Source organism: Aquarana catesbeiana, linkage group LG04, assembly GCF_042186555.1.
Source record: "Aquarana catesbeiana isolate 2022-GZ linkage group LG04, ASM4218655v1, whole genome shotgun sequence".
In the NCBI taxonomy this organism is placed as follows: Eukaryota; Metazoa; Chordata; class Amphibia; order Anura; family Ranidae; genus Aquarana; species Aquarana catesbeiana.
In genome coordinates, this window is record NC_133327.1 from 443,871,321 (window position 1) to 443,898,910 (window position 27,590).

At 44.7% G+C, this 27,590-nt stretch overlaps 1 protein-coding gene across 4 annotated transcripts in view; it reads right to left on the reverse strand.

Moving 5' to 3' along the window:
- The window catches only part of AGPAT4 (1-acylglycerol-3-phosphate O-acyltransferase 4), a 156,998-nt gene that overhangs the window by 43,058 nt on the left and 86,350 nt on the right, over positions 1-27,590 (reverse strand). For all 4 annotated transcript variants that reach the window (XM_073627469.1, XM_073627470.1, XM_073627472.1 and 1 more), the window contains 2 exons: positions 24,002-24,163; positions 8,558-8,711 (listed from right to left, as the gene is read on the reverse strand). In XM_073627469.1, coding sequence (XP_073483570.1) covers positions 8,558-8,711; positions 24,002-24,163 — 316 coding nt within the window. The remainder of the gene's footprint in view (positions 1-8,557; positions 8,712-24,001; positions 24,164-27,590) is intronic.

A 27,590-nucleotide genomic window follows, 5' to 3' on the forward strand; every position in this document is an offset into this window, starting at 1 on the left:
TTTGAATCCTTGTCCAAACCTGCCTGAGCTATCCTGCCAGAAAGCGGTCAATGTGCTCTACTAATCAAATATGGTTGATGCATTCCTCACCCTGCAGGCACACAGTGACAAGGGAAATTGAATTGTGCTGCTGTGGGGTAGCGAATGTCTCAGCCCCTTTTGATTGGCAGTTCACAGTGACAGCTTTTTGGAGGGATAGCTCAGGAAAGTTTAGATACGGATCTGAACACACCTGAGTTCATCACTATTAAACACAAATTTTGCTATATTGAGTCTGTTCACCACTTTGAAATTAAAAAAAAGAGTCAGTTATGGGATTCTGTAAGAATCTGAAACTTCACTCTAATGCCCCGTACACACGATCGGACATTTCGACAACAAAATCCATGGATGTTGGCTCAAACTTGTTTTGCATACACACGGTCGCACAAAGTTGTTGGAATTTCCGATCGCCAAGAACGCGGTCACGTACACCATGTACGACGAGTCTATAAAAGGGCAGTTCAGAACCAAGTGCAGCACCCTTTGGGCTCCTTTTGCTAATCTCGTGTTAGAAAAAGTTTGGTGAGACACGATTCGCGCTTTTTCAGACTCGTGGCTTTCAGATCGTTTTCTGCTGTTCAGTTTGTGCTTGTGGGTTTGTATCTGGTCTTCATGCGTGCAGCTAGTACAATTGACTTGTCATTGTGTTCGTGTTCATTCGTTACTGATTTTCAGGTCGCTCTTCACAGGCCTTGCTGTTCTTCAGTGCGTTCTGTTACTTCGTTCTGAGCAGCCGACTGTTTTCTAGCCATGTTGCGTATACGTACTCCTCGTAGAGTTCGTGCTGTGCGGGGGCTTGGTGTTGGGGTCCTTACCTTGACACAAGTCCAGTCCATGAACAGGGTGGGGAGGAGTTCATGGACCAAGAATTGGTTGCTCCAGCGTGACCAATTCTGTCACATGCCTTTGCTCCGTGAGATCCGTGAGAATAATCCTGATGATTTCAGGAACTTTCTCCGGATGATGGACCCCGTATTTCACTGTTTGTTGGCTTTGCTGACCCCCTATATCAGCAGGCAGGATACCTGCATGAGGCAAGCCATCACTCCGGAGCAGAGGCTAGTCGCCACCCTGCGGTACAGGGAGAAGCCTGCAGGACCTCAAGTTCTCGACAGGCATCTCCCCCCAGGCTCTGGGGATCATTATCCCAGAGACCTGTTCTGCCATCATCCAGGTCCTGCAGAAGGAGTATATTAAGGTAAGATTTTTATCCTTTAACATCACATTTTATTGTATTTAATGTTTGATAATGTATTGTATTTCTTTCCTCATTCCCTAATTACCATAATTGTAATATGCTGTGAATGTCCCCTTTGTCCTCATGCATGTTGGATTTTTAGGTCATTTTTATTTTTGTCCTTCATACATATTTGCCTTCACTTACCTCCTCAGCATGCTCTCCTGGCCTATATTCACCTCATGTAGTCACTTAACAATGTATTTTGTCAGCTCCATAGTGGTGCTTTACCCTAAATACCCCCTAAAATGTGTAAAATTGTGATTTGTGCTTTAAATTCTGGCAGAGTGCCACAGGTTTTTTTTTTTGGGTCACAAAATTATTTGTAACCGCCTCTCCCCCCAACTGCTAACTCAGCTGATACCAATCCTCTATCTGCTGACTTTGCCAAACCCATACACACTATACCCACCTCTTTTGTGGTCAGATTTATGGATGAATTTCCCAAAGCATGTAGTGCAAGGGCTTGCCTGAATACTTTCAAATGGTACTGTTCGAAGTTTTTGGATCCTATTATTATCTTGATAGGTAATAGCAGAATGTAAAAATGTGCTCAAATGTGTACAGTGTGTATTTATATCTTTGTATTATGACACTTCTTACCTGTCCAGTGGGCTGCCAATAGTGTAAGTAAGGAGGGGCTGGCCAAAGTAATACACATTATTTAGGCATTCATCTCTCAATGAAGTGGAGAGGGTTACCTGTCCAAAACATCTCCTACGCCCCCCCCCCCCCACGTAAATTTCACAAAATGGCCAATGAGAGGGCGGGGGGGGGGAATCTGATAGGTGGACCTTATACCTTTGTCTTTAAATACTCCTTAAAATAAATGTAATACTGATGTTGGCCAAGAATGTTTGTGTCTAATCTGCTTTTCAGGTTTATGTGAAAAACGATTAATTTTATTTATTTTCTTGTTTGACGCCACAGTTTCCTTCCAACCCACAGGAATGGCAGACTGTGGCCTCCCACTTTGCCCAGCTGTGGGACTTTCCTGTGGAGGGGCAATTGATGGGAAACACGTCCACATCATCCCACCACCCAACTCGGGTTCAATAGTATTGTGATGTTGGCGGTGGTGTCGGCTACTTACGAGTTCCTGTATGTGGACGTGGGGAAGAATGGCCGGATGTCAGATGGTGGAGTCATGGTGGAGTCATCGCCCAGACAGAGTTCTACAGGCATCTCCAGAATGGCAGCTTGGACTTGCCACCTCCAGAAGACTTCGTTGCGGATGAAGCGCTTGCACTGGGGGACCATCTTATGCGGCCATTCCCTATGAGGACCCTCACCCCGGACCAGAGGGTTTTTAATTACCAGCTGGCCAGAGCCAGAAGAGTGGCGGAGAACATGTTTGGAATAATGGCCAGCCAGTTCCGCCTATTTCTTACACCCATACACATGGCGGAGTATAAACTCAATCATATCATCCTGGCGTGCTGTGTTCTCCACAACTTTTTACGGAGAAATTCTGTGAACTATGCTGGTTAAGTTGGGCCTGAATCCGGAATTCAAGTAAATGAACCAACCCTGACGGCGCTTGAAGCTGGCTATCCTGGCTTGCCCCCCCTGAGTGCCCACGAGGTCCATCTAAGATACCTTGAATACTTTGCGGGTAGGGGGGCCATCAATATGCCAGACAATGTCTGAGACATTTTTTAAATAAAAAAAAAAAATTTGAACAACTAAAGTATTTGCTGACATTTACTGCTTGTCATTCTTTTAGCTGATCCTGACATACATTTGGGGAGTCCTGAAAATGGCGTGATTGTGTAACATTAGAAAGCACTGTTGGGTGTTATTTACTAAAGGCAAAGACACTTAGCATTACAAGTGCACTTGAGACTGCACTGAAAGGGCACTTGTAGTGAAAAGTGGATTTGCCCTTATGAAATAACCCCCATTGTCACAGAAACCAACAATTTTACCAACCAACAATTTGGGGAGCATTGAAAGAAGAATCCACACATTCTTGATTATCAATCTTTTTAATACAAGCACAATCACATGTGCATTTATCAAAGGTTTTTAAAACAAACCAACATGTTTGTTGTATAACAATTTTTGGGCTCACATTAATAAAAGTAGAAATGTCCTTTTAAGGAAAAACAGGTATGTTTAAAACCAACAAGAAATATACAAATCTGGAACTTACAAAGTTCAACTTTGTTAGAAATTGAAGGCAATATCAGACATGAGTATTCATAAACTGTGTTTGATATTGCGTTCAGATGGGGTGAAGTCACCCCTGGAAAAGCCAAATTTTGAAGATGTACACAAATTGCTGAATGTTAACATGTGCTAGCTGCCATCACGGGGGATCAAGGGATGTGTTTTGGGGGTGCAACCCCTTCCTCTCAGCTACTTTATTATTGAGGAAGGCGTTGCACCCCCAAAACACCTACATTGATCTCCCGTGATGGCAGATAGCACATGTTGACATACTGTGTGCATCTTCAAAATTTGGCTTTTCGACGCTATGTAAAAAAAGGTGCAACAATTTTTTTTGGAAATAAAGCCAACTACATTAGGGGTTTCGAGGGGTTTTAAACTCTCCCTAAAACATCAATGATGTTCTTCATTTTGTTTTTAACATCATTGATGTTTTTCTGGATGTTTTCCAAGTCCCTATTACACCCCATGTTCTCCCCAATCAGGATCTGGGCACTCTCACTGGTGAAATGTCCTTCATCAACAACATCACGATCACCTAAAAATATAGAAAAAAAACCCCACCATGTATTATGAATATGTCGGCATCCATCTCTTACCTGAGCCTGTGGTCGCAGACACTCACCTGTTGTGGTGACTATTTCCACCACGTCTCCTTCCTCCTCCTCCTCCTGTTGGCTTTGGTGGATTTCCACTTCCTCATGAGGTGGGGGGTCTGTGGTCTCCTCGGATGAGTGGTGTCCTCCGAGTCTTTTCTCCCCTATGTAACAAAAAAATAGGTATATTTAGCACAGAGATATTTTATGACAGAAATAGGAATATGAAACATTGCTTGGAAGTGGGGTACAATTATCTCTTTTGGCAGAGTTGCAAGATGAAGAAATATTTTTTTACTTTGTCAAGCTTGAATACTTACCTGTTTTGGACAAGCTTCACAGATGGAGACACCCCTATAGTATCCACTGGAGCACCTGTATGGGCCCCCTAATAAAAAGCGTGTTCTGTAGTCCCACACTAGTGCTCCAGTGTCCAGATGTGTAAACAGCTGCTGAGAGTCCTCTCCTTACACAGAATCTAGTTTGAATTTCATTCTAGTTAACAACCCATCTAGACAACAAAATTATTTGAAGAGAAGTAGGCTAGTAAAAATGTATTCAAATGCATATGTCCAAAACAATGGTGTTTTCTATGCCGAACGAACAATGTTTCATACGAACGAATAATGTGTCCATGAACATGAAAGTTGCCATTTTAAACTGTACAACAGTTAAGAAAAGCACATGGAGCAGCACGAACGTTAGAAAAATAAAGAACAGGAACACAGGACAACTACCTACTTTTTTGCAGCACTCTCCTGATCCTTCTGTACTGCTCGTGCTCCCTTAATTTGAGGTCCGACCACCGCTTCCTGAGTTGATCCTTGGATCGTCGTACCCCAAAATTCTTATGCAGACTCTTGACAACTTTCGCCATGATCTTGGCATTTCTGACATTGGGGTTGGGGTAAGGTCCATACTTCCCATCATAGTCGGCCCTCTTCAGGATGTCGACCATCTCCAACATCTCCCCAAAGGACATATTTGATGCCTTAAATCGTCTCTTCCGGGATCGGGACGTTTCTGGCTCCGGGCTTTCCTCCTCCTCCTCGTTGGTGTAATTAGCACGCACCTGCTTTGTCTCCGCCATGTGCTCTTCCCCACTGCGCTGAACGAGAAGGGGCGTGGAATAGACTAGAAAGAACGTCAGGGGCGGGCGGAGTTTCATGCATGCGCAGTGTATATAAAGCGTAACACGCATGCGTAGTACGTACGATCTGTGAGCGGAGGAAGGAGTATCGGAGGCGCCGATCGTGATAACGAAGGTAAGATTTAAAATTGGGCCTATACTGCTTCTAGATTGAGGCCTATACTGGGACAAGATTAGGAGAGTTTAGCCTGACATTAGGGTTTGTCTTGTGTATTGTAGATAACATGGATGGCTTCAATGACCACAAATTCCTCCCCCTGTTCATAGACAAATACAGGGATCTGCCCTGTCTGTGGCAGGTCAAACACCCCCAATACAACAATAAACAAAAGAGGCAGGCAGCACTGGAGAAACTGCTGGAGTTGGTGAAGCCGGTGGTCCCCACAGCAACCATCCCCTATTTAAAAGCCAAAATGAGTGGCCTGAGGAGCACTTATCTTAGGGAGCACAAGAAGGTCACGGATTCCCAGAGATCAGGAGCTGCAGCAGATGACGTTTATATCCCCAGGCTGTGGTACTATGAGAGACTGCGATTTCTGTCAGACCAGACTGAAGTCAGGGAATCCCTCTCAACCCTTCCTTGCACTCTTCCTTCCACCCTATCTTCCACCCCAGCTGAGGCTTTTGATGTCCAACCTGGGCCTTCCAGCCAGGAAGAAGTGGAGGAGCCCAGCTGGAGCCAGGTATAGCATTGTTCAAAAGATTTCTGGTCAAGAAATAAATGATGTTTACTAGATGTTATTATTGATCACTAATTGCAGATTAAATAAAGGCGTTTACATATCAATAGACAGTAGTGGGCAAAAATAATTGGGACAAGAATGAAAAATGCTGGGCTCAGAATGATAGTCTGTTATATTTGTTAACATTCAATTTGCTACAGTCATGAGATGAAAATTGTGTGTGATTGATGAAGACAAATCTAAAACGAAGTCCATTTTGCATACACAGGAAGACCTCAGCCAGGAGGAGGCTGTGGAATGTGGCACACAGGAGGAGGCGGGGGATAGTGGCAGCCAGGAGGAGGCGGGGCTAAGTGGCAGCCAGGAGACGGCCGGGCCCAGTAGGAGCCTGACAGAATCGCAGGCCCCTCTCCTCCGCCTTCCAAACAAAAGACCCAGGAAGGGGAGTAACGTGCAGGATTCAGCACTCAGGCTGATTCAGGAGGCTTCTGCGTCCCTCAGAGCCTTCCCCACTTCTGAAGAGGCCTTTGCCTGCATGGCTGCCGCAAAACTGAAGGACATGCAGGAGGGTCAAGCCTCATGTGTGAGGACATTCTTTATAAAGCCTTAACTAAGGGGGTGAGGGGCAAAATCACACCCAATACCCACCTGTGTGAGTTGGACCATCCTCCTCCTCCTCCTGCCACAACTCCACCACCACAGACACAGCGTGGAAGGAAGACCAGAGAGTGATGACCTGGGTTCAGTCTGGTCTGACAAAAGATGCAGACTGGGGACATACATGTCATCTGCTGCTGTTCATGATTTCTTGGACTTCGGGACCAGATTGAACTCCCTTAGATATGGACTCCTCAGGCCACCAATTTTGCAGTAAAATAATTGATGTGTGCCCTGGGGGCCAAAGGCTTCGCCAATTTCTGCTGTTTCTCCAGCATTGCCTTCCTCTTTCCTTGGTTATGAGCCCTTAATACATTTTTTGTTTAATTTATTATACTCGCCTATGTGTGTTTTCCTTCAAAAAGGACAGTTTGTTTGTGAGGAGGCAGGTACATTTCAAAAATACAATGTGAAATTAACAAGAGACACCAACACCAACCAATCTCCTTGAGATTAAATAATACAAGATAATAATGGTGTAGTGGTAACTTGACACACAAAATACACCCAAAAATATTCTGGAGTTAAAAAAAAACAAAAAAATAGAAAAAAAAAAAAAGATCAGGCTTTGAAAAAAAAAAAAGCCCCAAATAAAAAAAAAAAAAAGTTTGAAATTTTTAAAGCGGGGGTCCACCTATCTATCGTTTTTTTTTTTTGGAGTTCATTCACAAACTTTTCTTCTCATGATTATCTACTCACATGTTCTGTGTAATAAGTCCGCCTGTGTCCGATTTCGTTGTAAAGAATAACTTATAAAATTCACTGAAGGCGGTTTCCATCTTCATTGTGGGCATTTGAAGCCCACAAGCATGTATTTCCTGGATGCGGTGAATGCTGTGCTCCCAGCATTCACCGAGAGGTTGTGATGATGCTGTTGCACAATGCATGCTGGGAAGCCTGAGACTAGCTCCCAGGGGACTGTGGGAGGTCTGGGAGAGGCTAGAAACACGCCTACTCCCATGGGAGGAAAACCAGGAAGTGCTAAGAAGATTAGAAAAAAAAAGGTAATTACGGCGATTTAAATTTTTTTACACAGCATGTCAGCATCTAGGCAAGGAAGAGAATGCATAGAGATAATGTTCAAAATTTGGGTGGAACCCTGCTTTAAGTCAGATGTGACAAATCAAAATATAGTGATGAAATCACGATAAATAATAAAGAAAGAAGTTTGTGAGAAGTCTGTGTGAATATGAGCAGTAAAATTACTTCATTCTTCGAGCATTATAAAGAAGAGAGTGCGCTGCATTCAACAATTTCAAACACTGCACTGTGACGAAAGTGCTATATCCATTACGAACCCTAATTTTACCAGACCGAGCAGTTCCGTCTCGGAATTTATTCTGAGCATGCGTGGCACTTTTTGCGTCGGAACTGTCCACACACGGTTGGAATTGACGCAAACAGATTTTGTTGTCGGAAAATGTTATAGCCTGCTCTCAAACTTTGTGTGTCCGAAAATCCGATGGAAAAAGTCCGATGGAGCCCACACACGGTCAGAATTTCCGACAACAAGCTCCGATCGCACATTTTTCAACGGAAAATCCAACCGTGTGTACAGGGCATAAGTGTGTTACAAAAGTCCAGCCTTTCCTTTCAGCAATAGCTGGATGTGCTATTATTTATCTGTACCCCCACCCACAGAGGCTGGTCTATGCCCTGCCTGAGCTCAAGGCAGTGCACTTGTCACTTCCTGTGAAAATATTCAGCATCTAAAATTTATAGTAATGGGGAAGTTGTGAAAGAGGCAAACAGTTTTTTTTTTTTTTTTTTATAGCAGTCATTTACAGATCATGGAACAAAATAATTTCAGTACTAAACACATTTACAGTACATACTAAGTACAAAATGCATTAGCCCTGAGCAACCAATTAGAATTTGTTTTACTGTAGTTGGACCAGAACAATGGGCTGTGCTTAGTTACTATTGGTACTGCATCATCAATCATTAATCCATCTTCCACTTATAATAAAACTAGGCAGCATTCATTTTACAGATACAAATAATTTGTTACTTTCCTTACCTACATTTCTTAAACTTTGCACAGTGACAGCAAATCCTTTTGTTCTGGGTAGAAGGTGATATTTCAGCTTAGGAAGGCCTTTAGCTTCTGCGACCTGCATACTGATTTCATGTTTCTTCTCTGTGAAGCGTGTGCCCTCACAGTGAATTAGAAACTAGAATGAAATGACACAATTAGTACGGTTTTGTACTGCCAACACTAGACCCCTATCGCCACCCCCCACCCTTGCTTGTCCCTGACAAAGTTTCCAAATACGATAATATGTAGAGCTCCTTTACCAACAGCTAACCTGGAACTGTTGAGCCATGTTAATACCAAAAGTAAAAAAGTTTATCATCTTCTTTGTTAAACAAATAAAAATTCTTCTTGTTAAAAAAAAAAGTTTATTAACACAGAATCATTCTACTTGCTGTCAACAGTACAGGCTGCCACGGGGTGGTGTTGGTGGGAGTGACACACATTGCAGCTGTGCAGGGCATCCACTCTCTTGTGGAGCCCCAGTATTCCACCAGTCTTAAGCAGCACAGCATAGTGTGTGTGTGAACCCAAAAACAATATGATTGGAGCTACTTTGCATTAATTTTTCAGTTTTTTTTTCACCTGGTGATCATGTTAATAACAGTTCCTGTCCTATGGTGACAACGCTCACTAAGTATACTATATGTATGGAGGAACAGCGTTGTTATCTTAGGACAGGAAATGTGTTAATATTATACACCACCCCCTCTGTCCTCATCTCCATAAGATAGAGGGATATATTTGTAACTCACAGTAGTTCAGATAAAGATTAAAATAGATCAAATATTGGGAAATGTGTATGTAATGGAGAGATGTAATATGTATACACTTATACATACACATGACATATACAGTGCTCAGCATAAATGACTAGACCCCTTTTGGAAAGTAAGATTCTAATCAATATCTCAATGAACACAAGAACAATTTCCAAAATGTTGACAAAACTGAGTTTTATAAAACATTTGTTTAGCTCATTACATTAAAGTAAGGTTAATAACATAACTAAGATAAATGCAAATGAGAAACTGCAGAAAAGCATGTAGTGCATTTTTACTGTGTTTTTGCCGCAATTTGCGTTTTTAAATCTGCCCAACAACAAATCCCCCCCCCCCCTCAAAAAAAAAGCTTACAAAAAAAACAAAAAACCACAAATTGTGGCAAAATTGCAGTTAAAAAACCCTGCAGAAAACACAGCAAAAAGCACTGCAGAAACGCTCAAAAGCAACATGCATAGATGTGAATCGAGCCTTAGGCTGCATTTATTCTTTAGCATTTTGAATCGTGGGCAGATTTGCCACAATTCTGCCCACGATTTGAAAGTGCTGATGTGTGAATGACAAATTGCGGGACTCGCATTTGAGGTGCCATTCATTTGAAAGACACCTCAAATCGCGGTGCGGGTCTGCTGCCATAAATTGCACTGCAATCCCGGTAATCCGCATCGCGGGAAGCATGTTGCCCCAAAAGAGTTCAGTAGCTACTTTTGGGCGTCATGCTTCCCACAAAGCGGCTTGCCACGATTGCAGTGCGATAATCGCGGCAGACCCGCTCCCCGATTTGAGGTGTCATTCAAATGAATGGTATCTCAAATGCGAGTCCTGTGATCTGTCATTCACACATCTGCGCTTTGAAATCTGCCTGTGATTCAAAACACTGAAGTGTGAATGCAGCCTTATAGTGCGGTGTGGTGTGCTGAGCATATTATTGGTTCATGGTGTGGGCTGTAGAGGGAAAACAGACGCATGCTGCAGGAAGCTGAATGTAACAGAGTGTGTGATGTGATGTGCCGAGTGCATATTTTAGTGTACCGAGTGCATTTAAGACAGGGGTGCCGAACCATTTGAAGAGCGAGGGCCACTCTAACGACTTGGTAACCAGTCACAGGCCACAATGAGCGGAGCAGGTGGATGACAGATCTGGGTCCACTCTGCATATGCAGAGCAGACACGGACACAGCCCGCTCTATTCTATGGACCCTCCAGTCCTATCCACCAAGACAGAGGGGGATGGATCCCCTTCTGTTTTTTAAGCAGATCGAATTGGAGATACAAGTCCGTTTACATCTGCCACTCTATAGAGGTGAATGGAGAGTCCATTTGGGTCCGCATGAAAAACAGACAGATGGACCCGATCGGACCGATCATGTGAAAGGGGCCTAAGGCTGCATTCACACTGATGCACTGCGGTACCTGCACCTCAACTGACCTCAATCTTCACTTCATCCTTGGGATTCCTGCAGGTATCGCTGGCTGCTGCTGTTCCCCAGGCGGGTATGGCTGGTGGCTGCTGCTAGTTGTCCTCGAGGGCTGGTACTCCTGGCGGGTACTGCTGGTGGGTACTGCTGGCGGGTACTCAGTGGCAGCAGGGGAAGTTTTAGCATGGAGGGGCGCCATACCCCGCCTTTCCTTTTTAACCCCTCCCACTTATCATGAGCCCCAACCCTTATAAAATCCACCCACTCTGTCCCCTGTATTCCACTAGCTTCCAGCCGTAGTGTCAGCAGTATTCAGCTCAGCATCACAGGACAGGAGTATACAGCACCAGAATTGCAGAACAGGAGTATACAGACCCAGAATTGCAGGACAGGAGTATACAGCCCCGGCATCACAGAACAGAGTATACAGCTCAGCATCACAGGAGAGAGTATACAGCCCCAGAATCACAGGACAGAGTATACAGCTCCAGAATCACAGGACATGAGTATACAGATCCAGAATCACAGCACAGGAATATACAGCCCCAGAATCGCAGAACAGGAGTATACAGTCCCAGAATCGCAGAACAGGAGTATACAGCCCCAGAATCACAGAACGGCAGTATACAGCCCCAGAATTGCAGAACAGGAGTATACGGCCCCAGAATCGCAGGACAGGAGTATACAGCCCCAGAATCGCAGGACAGGGGTATAGAGCCCCAGAACTGCAGGACAGAGTGTACAGCTCAGCATTACAGGACATAGTATACAGCCCCAGAATCACAGGACTGAGTATACAGCCCCAGAATCGCAGAACAGGAGTAAAAAGCCCCAGAATCACAGGACTGAGTATACAGCCCCAGAATCGCAGAACAGGAGTAAAAAGCCCAGAGTCGCAGAACAGGAGTATACAGCCCCAGAATCACAGATCACGGTATACAGCTGGCAGATCAGGGTAAGCTGGGCATACATTGAATGAAGCAGGGACTGGACGAATTTCAATCAGTTGCTCCTTACATGGGAGAAGGAGGCGTCCAAGATAAATCCACAGTGCTCTCGCTGAGTCCTCCACTAATAACGTCTAATATGTGGCCAGCACCAGGGGGCATGGTGGGGTGTGCTCAGTCTATCACAAGCTAAGGCAAGTAAAACAGTGTTTATGAACACTGTTTTCGCCCAATAGAGTATTCTCTATCAATTATATCACGGCTGATTAGGAAGGTTTCATACTGTCTCTTGGGGTAGGTTGTTAAGCTGCTTACATGTAAATGTTAAAAGGTTAAAAGGTTTATCACTATTTTATTGCACCCCTTAAATATGCAATCCTCAACTGCCACTGACTATATGCAAGTTTGACCTCACTTTTTAAAATAGCTTTGGGCCCTTCATTCTGTTGAGTCATCTCTGCCATCCAAAACAGACTTCAGCATACGAGACACCACTTTATGTTCCAGATCATCTAAAATCGACCCTGAACTGTTGTAGATACAAACAGAGCAATCTGTGAATAATGTGGTAATATACAATTCATTCTCCCATAAAAACAGGCAAAAGATCTGTTAACCCTCAATCAATTATGCTCAACTGGAATTCACCATACTCTCCCTCCAGAGCCCAGCTATTATGATGTTTATTATTATTCTGTGTGTGGTGATGTCAGTCCATTTTCCCAACATGTAAAAATATCTCTGCATGCAGCAAGAAATTTTGCAGCTAGTTTTTGGAAGGGTTTCATACTATACTGTAGTTAAAGGCCAAGGATATGTAACATGTAACATGTTCCAAAGACAAACTTAGCCTTTTAAAGTGTAAGGGGGTGCATGATGCCACCATCTGGCAGAGTACGACTGACCGCTAGTTAGAAATGCTGGTATGTCAGCACTGGACTCCCTGACAGACCTAAGAAGCCAGCATTTGGTTCAAATTGCCAGAAACCAAGCAAATGTATCAAATATTTTTGGGGTAAACTTTATTTAATTTAGCTTTTTTAATTTTTTTATTTTGAACATTGTACAGGAAAAAATAACAGTGGGGAAAATTATTATTTGATCCCCTGCAGATTTTGTAAGTTTGCCCACTTACAAAGAAATTAAGAGTCTATCATTTTTATCATAGATGTATTTTAAATGAGACAGAGAATATCAACCAAACAACCAGAAAAAAACACATACTACAAATTGAGTTGCAGTTCAGTGAGAAAAATGAGTATTTTAACCCCTCCCAACCAACAATAATTCTGGCTTCCACAGACCAGGTACAGTTTGTGCTCATGTGGTACACAGATTAGTCCTGTCAATTTAAGAAGGTGTTCCTAACGACAACTCATTATGTGAATAAGACATCTGTCCACAGAATCTTTCTTCCATTTAAACCCACCATTGTGGGCAAGGCCAAAGAGCTGTCAAAAGAAAACAGGGACGAGATTGTAGGCCTGCACAAGGCTGAAATGGGCTACAAGACCATCAGCAAGAAACTTGGTGAGAAGGATACAACTGTTGGAGCGATAATTCGCAAATGGAAGAAATGCAAAATAACCATCAATCGCCCTCAGTCTGGAGCTCCATGCAAGGTTTCGCCTCATGGGGTAAGGATGATCATGAGAATAGTGAGGGATCAGGCCAGAACTACACAGGAGGAGCTTGTGAATGATCTCAAGGCAATTGGGACCACAGTCACCAAACAAATAATTGGTAACACAATACGCCGCCATGGATTGAAATCCTGCTGCGTCCGCAAGGTCCACCTCCTCAAGAAGGCACATGTACAGGCCCATCTGAAGTCTGCCAAATGAGCATCTAAATCAGTGGTCATCAACCCTGTCCTGCCCACTAACAGGCCAGGTTTTATGTATTACCTTGGGGAGATGCAGACTAGAATACTGCAATCACTAAGCAGCAAATGATATCACCTGTGATGTATTTCAGTTATCTTGCAAACCTGTCCTGTTAGTGGGCCCTGAGGACAGGGTTGATGACCACTGATCTAAATGATTCAGAGAAAGATTGGGAGAAAGTGCTGTGGTCAGATGAGACCAAAACTGAACTCTTTGTCATTAACTTGACTCACTGTGTTTGGAGGAAGAAAAATGCTGAATATGACCAAAAGAATACCATCTCTACAGTCAAGCAGGGAGGTGGAAACATTATGCTTTGGGGCTGTTTCTCTGCTAAAGGTACAGGGCGACTTTGCCACATTGAGAGGCAAAGGGACGTGGCCATGTATTGTAAAATCTTGGCTGAGAACCTTCTTCCTTCAGCCAGAACACTTAAGATGGGTCGTGGATGAGTCTTCCAGCATGACAATGACCCAAAACATACTGCCAAGGCAACAAAGGAGTGGTTTAAGAAGAAGCACATTAAGGTCATGGAGTGGCCTAGCCAGTCTCCAGACCTTAATCCTATAGAAAATTTATGGAGGGAGCTGAAACTTGGAGTTGCCAAGCGACAGCCAAGAAACCTTAAAGCAGAGTTCCACTCATTTTTGTGTTTATTAAAAGTCAGCAGCTACAAAAAGTGTAGCTGCTGACTTTTAATAAACACACACTCTCCTGTCCCACAATCCAGCTATGTGGCCGCCCAAAGCCTCGCTTTCTTCCTCCCCTCTCAGTGGGTTCACAGTCAGGTGCACACTGCGCATGTCGCGCAGCGTGTCCCTATTGGTCGGGCAAGCTTCTGGGACCTGTGATGTGTCCCAGAAGATTGCAAGGAGGGAGGGGGAGAGGTAGAACTTCTGCTCGAGCCGCCTAGAAGTGGGAGCAGGTACCTGTCAAAACTAGGTACCTGTCCCCCCCCCCCCCCAATAATGACATGCAAAAAGTGACATATTGGGGGGGGGGGGGGAGTGCTTAAAGCGGAACCTCCCCTTTTGAGTGGAGCTCCGCTTTAAGGATTTAGAGACGATCTGTAAAGAAGAGTAGACCAAAATCCCTCATGAGATGTGTGCAAACCTGGTAACCAACTACAAGAAACGTTGTACCTCTATGCTTGCCAACAAGGGTATCTCCACCAAGTATTAAGTCATGTTTTGCTTGGGGATTAAAATACTTATTTTACTCACTGAACTGCACCTCAATTTATATAATTTGTATCTGTGTTTTTTTTCTGGATTTTTGGTTGATTCTGTCTCTATCATTTAAAGTACACCTATGATAACAATTATAGACTATTAATTTCTTTGTAAGTTGGCAAACTTACAATATCTGCAGGGCTACAAATTATGATTTTTTTCCCCACTGTATAAATGGCAGACATGTGCCCAAACTCCTTACACATGAAAACTTTACATTCATGGTTGTAGTTAAGGATTCAATATTCTGCATTCTGTAGAAGTCATTAAACACACATCACATGGATAGCATGTACCGGTGTATGGATGTTGGTGTCATTCATGATTATCTTCCGGTGGTGGATGATCACCTGCTAGGGCAGACAGGAATTTTAGGACAATATTGGCGTGGGGTGACATTTTTTCATAATGTCTTAGGGCAGCGGTCCCCAACCTTTTTGGCACCAGGTGACCGGTTTCATGGCAATCGATGTTCCCAGGGACCATGGTTGGCGCAGGGCCGGTCCTAGACGGGGTGCACGGGGTGCAGTGCACCCGAGCGCCAGAGAGGTGGGGGCGCTGAAGCGCCAGAGTGCTCCCCTCCCTCCTCCTCCTCCTCTTGTTTGTGTCCAGCGGCGCCTCTCTGCCGGTGTTCTAAGAAGAAAGGCGCCGCTGTATTAACTGCTCAAGCCGGAGATGAGAAGGGAGGCAGAGCGGCTGGTCTCTGTGTGGAGAGAGACCAGCCGTGAGTGATGTCGCGCGCGGGGGGAGGGGGGGGGGGGGAGCGGTCCGTGCTGACACATTCTCCTCCTCTCTGTGTCTCTCACTCCTGCTGCCTGCTGTGTACACTTCTGTTCTCCACCCGGGCGGCGCGGCTGCACACTGTCCTCTCCTCTCCAGCTGCCGCCCGGGTGTTTTTATGTACTGTACCCTAATGGAGGGGGGGGGGGTCTGTACTAATGGAGAAGGGGGGTCTGCCCTGGGGGGTCATTACTAATAGAGGGGGGTCTGTACTAATGGAGGGAGGGTCTGTCCTGGGGGGTCTGTAGTAATGGAGGGAGGGTCTGTCCTGGGGGGTCTGTAGTAATGGAGGGGGGGTCTGTCCTGGGGGGTCTGTAGTAATGGAGGGGGGGTCTGTCCTGGGGGGTCTGTAGTAATGGAGGGGGGTCTGTCCTGGGGGGTCTGTAGTAATGGAGAGGGGGTCTGTCCTGGGGGGTCTGTAGTAATGGAGAGGGGGTCTGTCCTGGTCGGTCTGTAGTAATGGAAGGGGGGTCTGTCCTGGGGGGTCTGTACTAATGGAGGGGGGGTCTGTACTAATGGAGGGGTGTCTGTCCTGGGGGGGTCTATACTAATGGAGGGGGGTCTGTCCTGGGGGGTCTGTACTAATGGAGGGGGGTCTGTCCTGGGGGGGTCTATACTAATGGAGGGGGGTCTGTCCTGGGGGGTCTGTAGTAATGGAGGCGGGGTCTGTCCTGGGGGTCTGTACTAATGGAGGGGGGTCTGTCCTGGGGGTCTATACTAATTGAGGGGGGTCTGTCTTGGGGGGTCTGCACTAATGGAGGGGGGTCTGTACTAATGGAGGGGGGTCTGTCCTGGGGGGTCTGTACTAATTGAGGGGGGGTCTGTCCTGGGGGGTCTGTACTAATGGGGGGTCTGTACTAATAGAGGGGGGTCTGTACTAATGAAGGAGGGGTCTGTCCTGGGGGGTCTGTACTAATGGAGGGGGGTCTGTACTAATGGAGGTGGGGTCTGTCCCGGGGGGTCGGTACTAATGGAGGGGGGTCTGTCCTGGGGGGGTCTGTACTAATGCAGGGGGGTCTGTCCTGGGGGGGTCTGTACTAATGGAGGGGGGTTTTCCTGGGGGGGGTCTGTACTGAGGAAGGTCTGTACTGAGGGAGGGGTTTATACTTAGTGCGGGTTCTTCACTGATGGAGGGGGTCTATACTTAGTGGAGGGGGGTCTGTACTGAGGGGCGACTATAGTTGGTGGAAGGGGGAGTGACCCCAACCCTAGTGATGCCAATGCAGCTGCGGGCTCTTCTTTCCCCCCTCTCCCTCCTCCCTCTCCCTCTCGCGCACGCTGCTGTACTAGTGAGCAGCGCTTGCCAGCACAGCTGCCCACTATGTATCTTCCCCTGCCTTCATATGCCCAGGGAAGAAACAGAATAGAAAAAGGAGCAGAGAAGAGGATTGTGGGACATGTAGTCCCGAGGACTGGCAGCCCCACTGTAACACGGAAACTGGAGCTCACACAGCATGCTCAGCTGAATGGGAGAGAGAGAGCCAAGAGTCCGGGAAAGCTTTCAGGGAAGTACACCCAGGACTCCAGAGGGAGAGGACATTGCTGAGGGAACCCCATCAGAGAGAGAACCCCGCTGCCCTGCGCCACCAGAGGGAAAGCCACACAGCCTAGCACCATCCCTGGTGGAGAAAGGAATGGAGTCATTGTCAGAATACAGATCTGGGTGCTATCCAGCGGAGTCACCACGGGCAATTCAGAGTGAGCTGACTCCTGATCAGAGGAACCGTTGCTGTATCGCTGGGTCAGGTGAGAGGGTCGATTGGCCATTATTTACTAACGTCCATAGGAAATGCAGTCTCTGACCATCTCCTGTACTATGTCTGCAGTCTCTGACAATCACCTGTATTATGTCTGCAGTCTCTGATCATCTCCTGTACTATGTCTGCAGTCTCTGATCATCTCCTGTACTATGTCTGCAGTCTCTGACCATCTCCTGTAATATGTCTGCAGTCTCTGATCATCTCCTGTATTATGTCTGCAGTCTCTGATCATCTCCTGTATTATGTTTGCAGTCTCTGATCATCTCCTGTACTATGTCTGCAGTCTCTGATCATCTCCTGTACTGTGTCTGCAGTCTCTGATCATCTCTTATATCCTGTCTGCAGTCTCTGACCATCTCCTGTACTATGTCTGCAGTCTCTGACCATCTCCTGTACTATGTCTGCAGTCTCTGATCATCTCCTGTACTATGTCTGCAGTCTCTGATCATCTCCTGTACTATGTCTGCAGTCTCTGATCATCTCCTGTACTATGTCTGCAGTCTCTGACCATCTCCTGTACTATGTCTGCAGTCTCTGACCATCTCCTGTACTATGTCTACAGTCTCTGATCATCTCCTGTACTATGTCTGCAGTCTCTGATCATCTCCTATACTATGTCTGCAGTCTCTGATCATCTCTTATATCCTGTCTGCAGTCTCTGACCATCTCCTGTACTATGTCTGCAGTCTCTGATCATCTCCTGTACTATGTCTGCAGTCTCTGATCATCTACTGTACTATGTCTGCAGTCTCTGACCATCTCCTGTAATATGTCTGCAGTCTCTGATCATCTCCTGTACTATGTCTGCAGTCTCTGATCATCTCCTGTACTATGTCTGCAGTCTCTGATCATCTCCTGTATTATGTCTGCAGTCTCTGATCATCTCCTGTATTATGTCTGCAGTCTCTGATCATCTCCTGTACTATGTGTGCAGTCTCTAATCATCTCCTGTATTATGTCTGCAGTCTCTGATCATCTCCTGTACTATGTCTGCAGTCTCTGATCATCTCATGTACTATGTCTGCAGTCTCTGATCATCTCCTGTACTATGTCTGCAGTCTCTGATCATCTCCTATACTATGTCTGCAGTCTCTGATCATCTCATGTACTATGTCTGCAGTCTCTGATCATCTCATGTACTATGTCTGCAGTCTCTGATCATCTCCTGTACTATGTCTGCAGTCTCTGATCATCTCCTGTATTATGTATGCAGTCTCTAACCATCTCCTGTACTATATCTGCAGTCTCTGATCATCTCTTATATCCTGTCTGCAGTCTCTGATCATCTCCTGTAGTATGTCTGCAGTCTCTGATCATCTCCTGTAGTATGTCTGCAGTCTCTGATCATCTCCTGTAGTATGTCTGCAGTCTCTGATCATCTCCTGTACTATGTCTGCAGTCTCTGATCATCTCCTGTATTATGTCTGCAGTCTCTGATCATCTCCTGTACTATGTCTGCAGTCTCTGACCATCTCCTGTACTATGTCTGCAGTCTCTGATCATCTCTTATATCCTGTCTGCAGTCTCTGATCATCTCCTGTACTATGTCTGCAGTCTCTGATCATCTCCTGTACTATGTCTGCAGTCTCTGATCATCTCCTGTACTATGTCTGCAGTCTCTGATCATCTCTTATATCCTGTCTGCAGTCTCTGACCATCTCCTGTACTATGTCTGCAGTCTCTGATCATCTCCTGTAGTATGTCTGCAGTCTCTGATCATCTCCTGTACTATGTCTGCAGTCTCTGATCATCTCCTGTACTATGTCTGCAGTCTCTGATCATCTCCTGTACTATGTCTGCAGTCTCTGATCATCTCCTGTACTATGTCTGCAGTCTCTGATCATCTCCTGTACTATGTCCCCAGTCTCTGATCATCTCCTGTATTATGTCTGCAGTCTCTGACCATCTCCTGTACCATGTCTGCAGTCTCTGATCATCTCTTATATCCTGTCTGCAGTCTCTGATCATCTCCTGTACTTTGGCTGCAGTCTCTGACCATCTCCTGTATTATGTCTGCAGTCTCTGACCATCTCCTGTATTATATCTGCAGTCTCTGATCATCTCCTGTACTATGTCTGCAGTCTCTGACCATCTCCTGTATTATATCTGCAGTCTCTGATCATCTCCTGTACTATGTCTGCAGTCTCTGACCATCTCCTGTACTATGTCTGGGGGCTCTTTCTAACAGACTCTCTAACAGAAGCCCTCTCTGTGTGCATCAGAGAGACCCCCCTCCAGGTCTCATTAGTGTATTCTCTTCCTGTATTTTCTTTATTAAAAGATCACAGGAGGATCCCAGGGTAACAAAGACTTCTTAGGGGAGCATCTCTGTGTTTGAGTCGTTGCCATAGAAACATTTGTAAAGGGGAGGAGTTGGTAAGATGACCACGCCCATGTGGGGGCGCCAAAAATATTTCTGCACCCAGGCGCCGGTGACCCTAGGATCGGCCCTGGGTTGGCGGATGGGTTGGGGGATCAGATGATTCATGGAGTCGGTCCTCAGCCCCCCTTCATATCACAACAGCACAGTCCCCAGTTTATGTCAGTGCCCACAGTACCTTTTTACAACACAGTTCCCCCTTTAAAGCAGTCCCACAGTATCTTCAGTTCCCCTTCACATCACAGGCCCCCTTTTACATTACAGTGCCCCTTTACACTAATGTAATGGGGACTGCTCTGTAAAGGCGGGCTGTGATGTAAAAGGGACTGCTCTGTAAATGGGATACTGTAATATAGAGGGGGGGGGCTGTGATTACATTACAGTACCCATAGCAATCACAGCCTCCTTATCAGTGCCCCTGCAATCTGCCCACCCCCTTTCCTCTCTAACATGACACTTCCTCATTCCAATCTCTGCCTTTCCTGCTCAGGACTCCTACCTTTGGCAGGGTGCCCTCTCCCGCCTTCCCGTCCGACAATGTCATCCTATCAGCAGGGTGGGAGGAGCTTTCCAGTCTGATCTGCAGCTGCTGAAAGGATGACATTGTCGGCCGGGCAAGCCTGGAGAGTACCCACAGGCATGGCCACACACCAGGGTGTGAGCAGCGACGGGGTCTGATGGCCCTGTGCGGGACGCGGTCACCGCTCACATTCATCTGTGCGGCCTGGTCATCAACAGGCCACAGACCAGGGGTTGGGGACCCCTGTGTTACAGGGATAGGCGCTGAGAGAATGGGGATGGGGCAGGCTGTTTTTACAAGTAGTCAGGGTGAGGGTGGATGGGAAGGCTGGGGGGTTGAAAAGTAGATAGAGAAAAAAAAAGGGAAGTGGGTGTCAAAGATGCATTAATGCATTGGACTTTTAGGGTTCTAAAACAGCAGGTTTTTACCATCTCTGGGTGCCTCCTAATGATAGGGGACAGACAGATGTTGCATATTTTATGTTGTATTGGCAGTGGACAAAGGAGTTAACATAGTGTTATATAACGTAGAACATGTAAAGTCTGTCCATGGAAGCCACGTGTCATGGAGCTGCTCTTCTCTGAATCTTCCAATCTTATTTAATTGATTTTGGTTTGACTAAATACTGCAAATCAATTTCCAAATTCTTATGAAATTACCGGTATTTGGTGTATGACCCTACGTAACATAATTAAAACAACTCAAATCATTATTTTTCCAAGCTCTAGCAATAATCAGCTGAAATCATTCCATCAATATCTGACAGTTATAATAATTAGGGCAGGTTATTGTACAAGTTGCATTGATCACAGTGATTCCAAATAGTTTAAAGTTTAGCTTCAGGCAAATATAAAAACATAATTTAATGCAGTCATTCATTCTTCAAAAAAATAACTAAAATGTATCTGTGGGCACAACTTGAGATTGGATGAAATAGCACAAGGAGTTCTTTACTTTTGCAGCAGTGAAAATATGGAACTCCCTTCCTCAGTCAGTGGTATAGGCTGCAAGTATAGAGAAGTTCAAAAACTGTCGTCTTCCTCGGTGAACACAATATACAGGGGTATGGGAATTCTAGGCAACTCACACAGGTTGAACTATATACTGTATGTATTTTATATACAACTAGTATAGGTACCTAAACCTGTTTATCAGCCTCTGTAAAGCTGGCTACACACTGTTAACAGAGCCCTTCATCCACACAAATAAGGTAGACGGAGATATCCCCCTTTTCCCCCTGCCAGGACATTTTATTCTGACAGTGGCACCTATCACTGTCAGAATACACTGATCAGCAGCTGGAGATGTTAGAAAAAATTTCCAGGACGACGCTTCAAACGACTTCTATTAAGCGGGAGCGGCCACACACTGATCAAAAATGTATCTAGTCCCTGAACCGGCTGACGTTTGATCGGTGCATGGCCAGCTTTAGACTGATAGAGGGAGGAGCAGCACTAGCTAGTTAGGTGTTGCTGTATACAAAACATGTGTACTGTAAGACAAAACAGTGGCTAAATCAAGGACATCAGCTTTATTCTCCAGTCAGGCAAGATTCTAAAGAAAGAACGAATCCGTCGGACAATCCGACCGTGTGTGGGCTTCATCGGACCTTCAGCGGACTTGTTCTGTCGAAAATCAGACAGACTTTAGATTTGGAACATGTTTCCAATCTTTCCGACAGACTCGAGTTCGGTCGAAAAATCAGTTCGCCTGTATGCTAGTTCAACAGACAAAAAAGGACGCAAGGGCAGCTATTAGCTACTGGCTATGAACTTCCTTATTTTAGTCCCTTCGTACGTCATCATGTTCAAACCAACGGACTTTAGTCCGTTCGTGTGTGGGCAAGTTCGGTCGTTCGAAAGTCCGTCGTAACTCCGTCGAAAGTCAGTCGGAAAGACCGTCGGACCTTTGATGCTAAAAAGTCTGCTCGTGTGTATGCGGCATAACTCTGTGTTTCTCAACCTTTTTATCCTGGAAGAACCCTTGGCAAAAAGTTTGAGATATCGGGTAACCTCTAAAAAAAATTTCAGATCTACAGCTCGGGGAACGTTGGATCTGATTAGCAAGCTTTAGATATAACAGCAATTATTGTAGCAATAGCATGAAATAACAGAATAAATATTAGAACTCACCTGGCACCAACATTGTGGTGTAAACAGAGCACATAAAAAACAATTGTTTGCTTTATATCCTTGCAAAGACCTACGTTAAAACAAGCCCAAAATATTATATGCAGGTCAAATCTGCACATATTTTCCATCAGTTTTTTGCACATATGCTGTGAATGAGGCCTTGCTGAACTTGACCAAATATTGTGATTCATAAATAAGGCAGAACAGTTGGGTCTTGTTCACAACATATATGCATAAGAATTGATGGAAAATGGTGCAGATTTGACCTGCATAGAATACTTTGGTCTTGTTTACATCATGCACAGAGACATGCATTTTCCTAACGTAGGTCTCTGCAAGGACATAAAGAAAACATTTTGATTTCTATGTGCCCTGTTCACACCACAATGTTGGTGCCATATGCATATTTTTCTCTGCAGAAAAATGCATACAGGTTCCATATTTCTGTGCAGAATAAATACGCACATGATACCATTGTTGTTTAAATGTGCACTGACAGTGAGTACTGTCAAAGCGCCTTGATACCTGGTGCCTCCTCTATAATTCCAGCTCCTGTGAACTCAGAGGGTGGTGCCAGGAAGAGTGCTGAGAGTGGGAGCACGTGGTTGAATGTGGCAGGAGCAGAGATCATGTGTATGGTAGCAGCTGAATGAAGACTGCAGGGGAAGGGAGGGGGGAGTAGAGAGTGGGGGCACACAGGTGGATCAGGCGGTATGTAGCAGGAAGTGAGATCATAATAGCATTATGTACAATTATGGTATAACAAACTATTATAATCTCACCTCCTGCTACATTCAGCCCGATCCAGCGGTGTGCTCCCGCTCTCTGCATTTAGCGCTGTTATACACAGGATGTCACCTCCTGTTCTCTGCCACTCCCTCCTGTATTCTGCATTCACTCCTTTTGTTGACAGGATCTCACCTTCTGATCCAGCCACTTGTTGCCACTCTGTGCTCCCCACCTCCATGGTCTGAATTTAGAGCTCCCGCTCTCTGCATTCCTCGCGGCTCCGCCCTCTGAGCCGGAACTACAGAAAAGGCATCGGATATCAATGCGCGCTGACAGTACTCACTGTCAGCGTGCACTGAAAACAACATTGGGTGGATATACATCTGCCACAATGTTGAATCGCGGCGGAAAACATGGGGACTTCTCATGGAACCCCGGTTCAGAAATAATGCTCTAGCTGAACTGTATTTAACACAAACTGAGGATAATTCATGCGATTGTAACAATATGTACTGCTTACATACAAAGTACTGTATATATAAAACCTAATAACAAAAATATAATATATTACAGTTTGCAAATTTTTTCTGGTTTCTGATGAATTGGCTGAAATTTGCTTAGTTGGTGGCCCTGCCGCCACTCTCCTGCCTGACATCCTTCAATTGAAAAAATCAAAGCAGCTGGACAGAAAATTGTCAGACTGACAGCCGCTAGTGGCAACTGTCAAAATACAACAGCACAGGACTCGTCTATCCACACTGTATAGCCGTTAGATTGTTTTATTCGGCCCGCAGACTAACACAGCCTTGGAGGTGGTTGCTGAAATAGTTTCCTACTTTTTTTATTTTTCATACTTTGCTTACCCAAAAATGTTCAGGGTAGTCTTTAAGGTTCCTTAATCCTTGCATAACCGTTTTCCGATCTTCTTCCCATTTTCGCTTACAGAACACGATCTCTAAGAAGTACCACATCCAGCCGATTACTGGCACGTAGGACAGCTCTTTCTTGGCTAGCACTTTTGAGCTCTACCAAACAGTAAAAGGAAAAGCAGTTAGGAGAAATGTACATTTCTATTCACTGTTTACACAACAAAAATCAATAAAACTTATGCTGGTCCAGGCACAACTTCAATGACTGAATCCTATCAGCACACATGACCATGTGTAATGTGGCACTACCTCAAAGTAGAAAAATATCATATTCCCTCAATAAGTACACCAGTATAAAATATACCTATTAATGTGGAACCATGGACAAAATAAAAACAGATATATATCCCACAGTATGTCATTGGTAATAACATAGCCTTTTTGTGAGACCCCATAACATACTATAGCTTTATTACTGGTTGATTATGCCAGTAGATGTGTTATTTTTCTGTAACAGCTTTATAACACACTTCATACTGCAGTGAAATCATTGCAGAATTATCAACATTATATAGTCACGTAGTTTTAGATGGACTAGTAAGCAAAAAACAAATTAGGGGTAGCATTGATGCTTGTAAGTTAGTAGAGTTGCTGTTCGTGTTCTGAAGACTTGGATCTGAAAAGCTACAAACGAACATCTGATGTTCAAACGTACTTAATTCAGGTGAGGTCATTAACCAAATTCGGTCAATGCCGCCACCTACGATTCCCAGTGATATTTTCAGAGAAATCCCTGGGTTACCTTTTATGGTCAATTATGTCAATTGACGGTGCAAATTTATTTGAAAAGAACGGGAAAAGAAAATGGAGGTGCCCCTTAAAGTATTAGTAAACGCAAAACTTAGTTTTTAACAGTGGATTTGGATTAGAACACCTGTCAGTTTTTATTGAAGTCTGTGCTCCCCTTAGGTAATTGTAATTGAGGGGAAATTTGCCAGTGGGGACCCTAGTTCTGGTGACCTGGGATCCCTCTGAAGGATTACCTTAATTTGCAGGGATTTCCTCTCACTTCCTGCTTGTCTATGGGACAGGAAGTGAAGGTAAATCTCCACAATGGCACACAGATGGCAAAACAAATCTGACAAGAGGTTGTAATCCTCCCTTACGCTATCTAAAATGAAAAAAAAAAAGGTTTTGCCCAAAGTTCTGCTTTAACCTACCCTTATCGAGGCATGCAGCCTGTGTGGGCAGATAAGGAAGCACAGCCACCCCTTCCTGTACCATGCCAAGCCACAAATCTTTCAAGGGGGGACTGTACCTTGCAAGGAAAGGAGGCAAAATCTCCACCACTTACAAAGCACTCTTGTCCCAATATTGAAAGAAAATGGCCTCTTCCAAAAAGCAGATCGGCGTAATATGGTGGAGTCTTGTGGTGGAAACTTGAAGCTTGCTTAATAATAAGTTCTTTAATAAAATAAAACACAAAACACACTTACCATCTTTAAAAAATATGTTTTTTAGTCGTACAGTACATGGCACAATAGCCGCATATAATCCATAACCTGGACCAGTGTTTCTCAACCTGTAAGTCAAGGCACCCTTTAGAATTCTGCACAATTCTGGGGCATACCAGGGGATGCATCCGAGCATGCGCTTTTCTGTGTGTTCCCACACGTTGTATTTTTAAATGGGTTTTTTTTTTAAATTGCACCGCACCAAAATGCATTGGAACAGTAGTACCATGCACTTTAGCGGGCACATGTGCATGTGCTAGGTCTGTGGGGTAGCATTATGAATTCATGGCACCCACGCACATCTACAAAAGACAGGGCATTTTGTGTGGTGTGGGATATGCATGGTTTCACACATTTTCCTGCATCACACAAGCCCAAAATGTAGCTTATGTTGCAGAGTTCAGCGGTCAATAGGTTGTAACACAGAGTTTCCTTGTACTTATAGAAATCAGAAAGCAGTATGTACTGGCAGGATAGGGCAGTATGCAGTGGTAGGGCGGTCAGTGAGCAGTTTGGTAGCAGTAGTCAATGAGCAGAAGCATGGAATTCCTGCTGGAGAAGCTACTTACTGCACCACTGGAGCTGAAAGACTTGTAGGGCTGCCATCTGTTCTCCTCCATCTTTAGCTGCTATATCAGTCATAGCAGCCAACTGTGAGAGGAGGGAAGGAGATGGCTATCAGCTGCGGAGGCTACGCTATCAGCTGCCGAGGCAAGTGACCCTGGGCAGGTTGCTGATGTGCTTCTTAGCAACCCATGACCTTATTGGTTGGTAGGATGCGGGCAAAGTGGCCTGCTCAAAGAGTCTCAGAGGAGGTTACATGCAAGTTTAAACGCAAAAAATAAAACAAAACCACAACATAAGCCTACCTTAGTTGCGGAAGTTTTCTTTTTGCTGCAGCACCCCTGAGGACTGGTCTAAACTCTGATTCTTTCAGGTGATTGAACTCTTGTAAACAGAGCTGCAAGGACAGCCCCAGTATAATTCATCCCACTCCCAGCAAGCCTAAGTTTTCCTAGTATCCTTAGAGGAAGCATACCAGTTTCTTTTACTTATTTATTTTTTCCCCCATCATGAGACTTCTAGCAAGTTTCTAGCTAAAACACAGAAGAGTGACAGTAAAAAAAAAAAAAGACAAAGTGTTCCACTGCCCCATTTCCATTTACACCATTTTTGTTTGTTAACCTTCTCCATTTTTGTTACCCGTATCTGGACTCATTCTATCTTATCAATATCTTTTGTAAGTGAGGTCTCAAGAACTGCACACAATATTCTAAAGCTGGTCATAAATGGATCGAAATTTGGCTGGTTCAGCAGGGACCGGCTGAATTTTGATTCATGCATGGGCACCCTGGTTGTACAGGAGTCGATCTATCAATAAAACTTCTGTACAACCACCCAGTGGGATAAATGCCACTCAATTAGCAGCACTGATCCATGTATTCTGACAGCAGGGAAATCTCCCCGCCGTCAGAACACAATGGCTCAGTTATTCTCCCATCCACTCTAAATTTGTAAATAGGGGAAGTCAGGTCTGTTTTTTTCTGTTCAACCCACTGGTTGATCGAAAAAAATTTACCCATCTATGGCCAGCTGAAATAAGGTCTCACTAATGATCTATATAGGGGAATCAGGACCTCCGACTGGTGACCACTCTAGTGATGCATCTTTGTATTACATTCGCTTTTCCTACTGCCTAGCCGCACTGTTTACTGGTTTTGCAATCACCTGAAATAAGTACTCCCAAATCTTTTTCCTCTGTAGTGCTGGCCAACACTGTATCCCCAATATTGTACTCTGTCAAGATATCCTTTTCCCCAGGTGCATTATTTTACATCTAGATGCATTGAACTGCATTTGACCAATATTCCAGCAATACCAAATCATGTTCCTTGTTACAGACACCTTCAGGGATATTAACCCTATCACACACCTTTGTGTCATCAGTAAAAATATATCACTTACATATAGATTAAATATAACAGGACCTAGTACAGAGCCTTGTGGTACACAACTAGTGACTGGTCTCTGTTCCAAATGAACCCCATTTACAACCACACTCTGGTATC